The following is a 7,433-nucleotide window of genomic DNA, read 5'->3' as shown; positions in this document are numbered from 1 at the left end:
TTTGAAGAAAAAATTACTCATGAAACATTACCCATGGCTGGCTATAACTAGTTTCTTATATACATATATAGACAGCAAGCATATTAAAATAATAGTCAGCAACATAAAAATTACGAAAGCAAGCATATAAAGATATAGCAAACATATTAAACTAGTTTCAGCAAGCAAAACAAGCCAATGCAGAATTTGGCACAAATTATTTAATAGATTTAAATAACAGTAGAAAAAACTAAAAAACAGCACAGATAACTATAGAGCCTAATATGCTCCATAGAGCCTATCATTTAACCATATGTATTATGCAAAAGAACAAGAAAAAATCTAACTTGTAAGATGACACATTTAACAACATTAGCAAGTCACCCATAATAAAATATTTATAATAGAATAAATCATAAAGAACAATAGAACGAATTGCAACTTTTATTAGGAGACAATAGCTTCAACACAAGATTTCCTTCAAACCATTGCATGGAGCCTTATAAAGACTGAGCAAAAGGAAAAGAGACGGAGAAAAAAAAAGGGGGATAAGTCTTCCAAAAATAAGATAGTAACTTAACATACAAATAAGAGCAAAAATAAGACACTTGAAACATATTTATTAAGTGCAGTACAAATAAGAGCAAAAATGAAGGAAGCTATTCTAAAATACTGAGGAAAATTACCTATTGTTTGAGCCATTCATTGTAAAGTTGTTGCCAACCAAGTTACTGCCAAAAAAAAGATCATCTTGTTACCATCTAAAGATGGAAACGGTTATGATGAAAAATCATGGACCTATTTGAAACTACTACTATTTTCATTATTGGGCTAATGAAACTACAATCCTCAACATTAAAACAAGAACATAGACAAATACATTTTACTAAGCTATACACAGATTGAATTTAGTTCAACAATTCAACTCGTTCACTTGTTCAGAACAATTCATATGAAATAAGATTTTACAATTCTCCTGATTCAAGTAATGAATTTTTAAAAAGGAAAATACAGTAAGATCAACTTTACAGCTTACAAATAAAAAATCAGTACATAAGTTATATTGTAGACATCATTAGTTACTAATCATGGATTAAGTTCAGTTCGACATTACATATGATTTTTCAAGAGTATAGGAGTGAGGAAGAGAGCATAAGGATTGCGACCAGGAACCATCTCAGTGAAGATGTTGACACAGTAAAAATGTCATCACAAATCAGCAAACTCAAGTTATACATGATCTAAGGATCTATAATGGATGTGAACAACCATTTTGGAAACACAAATTCATTATAGAAGTAACAAGAGCAACCCATTAAATGTAACAAATGTATTATTAGAGAGCCCTTAGATCTCATAGCTATATTAGATCATTAACAATATATCAATTCCACTCCCATAAGGCTTTTATCTAAGAAATATATTACAGTGCTCTACCAATTCTTTAATGTAAAATATCTGGAAAAGCTCAGTACCATCAAAAGTAATATTTTTGTATAGTTACTGCTTTCATGGTGTCTCGGTGTACATGAGGTGCTACGAAAAGGAGGCCAACTAAGTTTTGTGTCCTAAATGATGTGTTTTAGGCAAAAAGGCCAAAGTTAGTAAATCACTTGTTTCTGCATTATAATTTTTCTATATTGCTATGGTTTAAGTTATAAAGAGAGTTTAAAATAGCAGTGAGCTAAGCCACAATATTGCTCCGATCTCTTGGGATATGTTGTTCCGGGTGACAAGAGGTTAAAGATGTATATTGTTGTAACAATGGCTATCTACTGAGCTATATGGCTGGAACACGGTAGAAGAATCTTTGCAGATGTTGAGGAAGGTTTATAGATATTTTGCATCGCCGTTCAATTATATGATGCATAAGAGTTCAATGATATTTCGTTTTAAGACTTGGTATGGTAGTGGAGTTTTATTTTACATTTGTAATGTTATTGTATGCACACTAATATCACACTCCCCTTGTATTATTTCGTCAAAAATTCAAGTATAGTTTCTTTTCAAAAAATAAATAATATATAGTGAAATGGATAGACATTAAAGGTAGAAGCCATGCCTAGTGTGATTGCATAACCAATAGGAAACAATCACAATTAAATAAATAAAAAATCACCTATTTTTTTATTAAACAAATCAGTATCATTATAACAAACCTTCAAGCCGTTCCTTCCACACAGCACTCTTCAATTGGGAAATAGTATCTGCTTGTACAAGAGAACCCAATTTGCTTTCAATCTCTTCAAGACCCATTTCAGATGGTTGCAAATATTCAGAAAAACAGTGAGACAAAAAGATGTAGAATTTGAAGTAAAAATTAGACAACTCACATATCAATAAGTGTGTACCACTCTACCTCAACATCTTCGGGTGTTTCAGCAGATTTAGAGAATTTTGTCTGTGTAGGTGCATCACTCTTCTTACTCACACCCCCTTTAGCAGAAGCCCCTTTTTTGTTGGTAGGCTGATAGAAAATATCGTCAATCACAAGATATCAAGATCAAAATAACTTCAACAACCTATGAACAAAAATAATTAACAGTGTCAAGAACTCACAGCTGCTTGAACAGGCCTCTTCCCACTAAGCATGCTTGCTGCTGACTTTTTAACAAATGAAGCATCTAATGCCTGCATACATTAAAGACGTAAATAATTATCCTTTCTCATTGGAGGTCTCAAGGATCATTCTTAACAAACAAAAAAATACCCGCCAGTAGGTGGCAAAATCATGTTTATTGACCAAATAACTTTGTAATCAAGAAGAATATTAACTAAAAGCATGCAAATCAAAGGAGTTAGATAAATGCAATAAACCAATATCCTTTCTTCAATCTTTATTAAATTATTTCTAAGAAAAATTTGAGATAAACCAGATCAAAATATATATTAAAAGTAAAATTGAATAAAAAAATCACTTTATATACAAATCAAAGCTGCGATCAACATCATTTGAACTTCTAAAAAAGAATCTACTCGTATGACTAGGTGCACTTTTATTAATAATAAAAATGAATGCACAAGTCAAAATCCAAAAAAAAAATACCACCATGCTCAGTTGTAAGTAACTGGCAAAAAGTAAATGAACACTTCAACAGCTTGGTTACATTCAAACAGTCTGTTTGCATTTTAAGTTGATATAATATTATTTTTTTAGCTAGCAAAAAATGAACATACCAGCAAAACTGGCAATAGGAAGCGTGAACTTGCAGAGAAATTAGTTCTTAAACCCCGAGCAAGATTGCCAATAGCTTGAATTGCCTCGACTGCTACAGCGATATTAACATCTGTTATGAGTTGTACAGAAAAAGAATTAAATGATTTTTATTCATCAACTCAAAAAGCAAGTATAAACTTATAACAGAAGTAAGAATATAAAGCATGAAGTTAAAACTTAATGGAGCAGATTGAACACTTAACTATGCAATATTAAAAAGATCCTTGGCAATAGATAGAGGTATAAACGATGCAAACGAAATACCCAAACATAAAAAGACAATGTACCTTTTTTAGTGTCCGAAAAATTTCTGAGAAATCACCGGGTGCTATTCTTTTTGTTGAAGCAAGCTTGGTTAGCTCTGCAACAGCCTCTTTCTGTTCTGACCACTTGGTTGCTTTCTGTGACATAAGGCACAAGATGTTAATAGCAGTACAGGAACATCAAAACCAAATATTCCTAAATTAAATCACTACAACCAAAAAAAAAATGGAACTAGTTTGACGGAGAGAAGAAAGAAGACTGACCACTCCATCCCAAAATCCAGACTTCTCCAAAGGAGCCAATATATCAACAGGATCAACGAGCTCATACTCATCTATTTCCCGAGGAGCTGACAATTAAAATATGTTAAACGATGCATAAACAGGAGAGCTAAATAACCAACATCTCTGCAGTAAAAAAACTAATAAAATATAACACTAAAGTGTCAAACTCCTACAATGGTAATCACTTGTTACCTGCTGATAGAACACCTACTTGTCGTCATTTAATATCAACCAAGAAAAAGAATAATCTAATAGACTATGTGTATTACACACCATCATATGTAGATTCCTCAGATGGGCCAGCACCCACAACTTCAGATACAACCTCCTTTTATGGCTCCTTGTCTTGCTCAGACCTGAAGACATCAATACCAACTAGGTTAAGAAAAATAAAAACAGCAAGCAGATCAAACAGCTAATGAAAAAAATGAATTTTCACCTTATTTTGCGACATGGCCTAGCTGCCCCTGTTACATTCACCAGCTCGGCTTCCAATTCTTTTTTCTTCAAAAAATAAAAAATAATAAATAAGTCATTACTTCCAAGGATCAGGGAGCAACAAAAAATTCCATACTCAAAGTCGTACATGTAAGAAGTTATCATACCATTGTATCCCTCATTTTCTCAAATAATATTGATTTTACAGGGTCCTTTCCAATCCATCGACAAAGCTCAAGAGTAAGTCCTTTAGAAGATGCACGAACATTTTGATCTTGATGGTCAAATAGCTCAGGCAACATCTTTAATATCCTCTTTGGAGGCACAACTTTTGCTCCAAACTCACTATCAAACCAAACATGCAGATTAGATAAAGAAGTACAAGAAACATTTCCCACAAAATTAAACTCAATACAAACCTTAAGGCTTGAAACATGACATCAATTGCGAGTACAACAGCTTTAGCAACTTTGGCTTTTATCGCCTTCTCCATTGCATCCTGCAACAAACATACCATACTAAATATCCCAGAAAATCATAGCAGAAAAAAGATGAAGTTTCAGAGAGCACAATATAAGTTAAAAAAAAACATATTCAACCATACAATACACCAGCATTACTGTATGAATGAAAAAGAAAAGACAGAAAATATAAGAAACCGCATACCAAGAAAGACTCTACAGCCTCCAATTCAATCCAAAGCATAAAGATGGCATGGGCCTTCTCCACCGTCTTAGGCCTACCGGTGAGACATTTCGCCACAACCGTGTCACATACTTCTTTGCCATACCTATACACAACAAAGCACAATATCAAAACTTAAGGTCAGTTAAAGAAATTACTATTTCTATAGAATTATTATAAAAATACAAGAGAGTTGAAAAGTTAAATAAAAAAAAAGTCATTTAATGAAGACACTGCATAAATCAAAGTCTGAAACAGAATATGCATAGAGAAAAATTTAAACAAAAAATATTCACAACAGGAGCAAAGATTAAGACTTCAAAGTCAATTTATACACCCTTTTGCATAACCACTAACCAACTTTCTTAACTAATTGTAAAATTCAATATGAAATTGCTACTGCTCCAGAGAAAATTAGACATATTGGATGACTCAAAACACATATTAAAACAACAATTATACTTAGTCTCACGGTTTACAATTCAATGACTTCGACGTCAATTTGTGATCCAATACAACATTGCAAAAACAACAATTAACAGCAGAAGTGTTTTCCTATTTTTCATAAACAAGTTCTTATCATTTTCCTCCATTTGAGTTCCTATTTTTCATAACTTTTAATAGTAATTTCTGTTCAAATTCAAATCAGAGCATTTGAAACCTCAAACAATAAAACATGTTAGTTTACAGTACCAAAACAGTTGAAAAAACTAAAGACTAATATAGCACCATTAAATTTCAACTTCCTCAAATGAATAAAAGGGAAAAAGATAAAAAGAAGAAAAAACCACCTAAAGGAAAGCGAAAAGAAGTGTTCTTGTTGGCTCAACAGAATAGAATCATTGAAACACATATCTAAAAAAAGACAAAAAAGATCAAATCACTCCAGCCCCATGCCTCCTATGAATAAATCTGGATACAATTCACAGATAAGAAAAAGAAAATACAAAATCTTACTAACACCCATGTAAATTATAACGATCAACTAACAATATCGTAACAAGGCTATCCTACAAGACTCAATTATTAATGAATCTAGAAAGAGATGTAGCCATAAGTTGAAACCAGCCAAAAAACTACCTGCCTAGTTATATTCCAAATTTTCTAATGAATCACCAAATACCAAACCCCAAACTCTTAATAACTAAGTCATATGTTGCGGGGGGGGGGGGGGGGTGTGGAGGGGGAAATAAAAAGAAATCATTACTAGTTCACAACAAACTTTTGATGCTATTAGAAATTGGTTATTCATGAAGTAATAGTACCAAACTACATGAAATTAGAAAGTAAATGTACAACTAAAAAAGCTAACTAAACAGAGCTTGGTGTAAACACAGAGGATATTAAAAAAACAAAAAACATAATTTTTATTTCTCATATACGTACTCAAAAGATAGAAAACTCATCCATAAGCTTAATAACCTAAAAAACTAAAGCATCAAAGCTAATAAAAATTGTTTGTTGCTGAAGTACTAGTATCAAGCTACATGAAAACAGAATGTTAAAAAATAAAGTAAAGGTGCCAAATTTGTGTACCTGAGAATGAATGAAACAGCTGGTGGGTTTGAGGTAGTTCTCAGAATAGAAGAGGCTCCTCCATTGATAGAGCAACGGAGAACTTAGTACAAAGAGAGGAAGAGGCTCTAACGGTGACCTTCATTGCCAGAAGAAATGCATATTAGAAAAAATGTATAAAATCACAGCTATCACCTACTTCTTGAATCAGAGAAACCCTTGACTGGAATATAATTTAAGCATATTACACAAATGTTTGATAAAACAGAGCAACAATCTACACAAAACCCACACTGCAATAACAAAAACAAAACAAAAAAGAACTAATCGAAGAGGGTTGACCTGCAAAAGCAAGCTACGGGAAAGACCGAGAGAGATAGGTCTACGAGAGAGATAGACCGAGAGAGACCAGGAAGGGAAAGATTGAAGAAATGGGTATAGGGGAAATGGGTACACGGAAAAGGTAGAAAAAACTTAAGTCATTTGGCGGTACTTTATTTTAACTTGCCGCCTGAAATTTTTCACATATGCAATAACTCTTTTTAAATACTATTATAATGATGTGTTATGGTAATGGGTGTTTGGTACAGTGATAGTATTGTGCATTGTTATTTGCCGCGTGCCAACGTTCATATTTGTCTCTTATAGACTTGGTAGCTCCTTCAGCTGGAACTTCTGGGGATTCCTCAGTCACGACGAACTTGGAGTTGTCACCAATAAACACTATGTTGATGTTCTGCTTCCACTTAAGGAAGTTTTCTCCAGTGAGTTTCTCCATTGAAAGTTGGCAAAGGATGGGAGTATACATAGCCATAATAATACTATGTATTATCAATAAAATAGAAATCAATCACATTTGCTCAATAAAATTTCTATTCACTCTAATTTCAAGAAATAGCACAACATATACCATAAATTTGTAACATATGGTAAAAATACCAAAATAATCATATCTCTATTTCTGTAGGTTTTTAATTATTCTGTGATATTGTTGTCCCGGTTGGCAAGAGTAAAAAAAAATACCATTAGTTAAATAGAGTTGTAAACTCATT

At 32.7% G+C, this 7,433-nt stretch overlaps 1 protein-coding gene across 1 annotated transcript; it reads right to left on the bottom strand.

Annotated features, from left to right (window-relative positions):
* Positions 1–4,069: 4,069 nt before the first annotated feature.
* Positions 4,070–5,304, bottom strand: LOC133801515 (protein MOR1-like). Its single transcript, XM_062239747.1, has 3 exons — positions 4,350–5,304; positions 4,184–4,248; positions 4,070–4,100 (listed from the first exon to the last, which is right to left on the bottom strand). The coding sequence occupies exons 1-3, from the start codon at positions 4,482–4,484 to the stop codon at positions 4,076–4,078; spliced, it is 225 nt and encodes a 74-aa protein (XP_062095731.1). The 5' UTR covers positions 4,485–5,304; the 3' UTR covers positions 4,070–4,075.
* Between the last annotated feature and the right edge of the window lie 2,129 nt (positions 5,305–7,433).

Source organism: Humulus lupulus, chromosome 9, assembly GCF_963169125.1.
Source record: "Humulus lupulus chromosome 9, drHumLupu1.1, whole genome shotgun sequence".
Classification (NCBI taxonomy): Eukaryota; Viridiplantae; Streptophyta; class Magnoliopsida; order Rosales; family Cannabaceae; genus Humulus; species Humulus lupulus.
Note: the sequence above shows the minus strand (reverse complement) of the source record. Positions and strands in the feature narration are given on the sequence as shown.

Bases quoted from the DNA above. Each gene is read 5' to 3' on its own strand.
- LOC133801515 (XM_062239747.1), bottom strand. From the start codon at position 4,484: ATGTTGCCTGAGCTATTTGACCATCAAGATCAAAATGTTCGTGCATCT. The intron at 4,249-4,349 runs GTATGATAACTT...TATTTTTTGAAG, and splicing joins AGAAAATGAGGGATACAATG to AAAAAAGAATTGGAAGCCGA. The intron at 4,101-4,183 runs GTGAAAATTCAT...TGATGTCTTCAG, and splicing joins AGGCCATGTCGCAAAATAAG to GTCTGAGCAAGACAAGGAGC.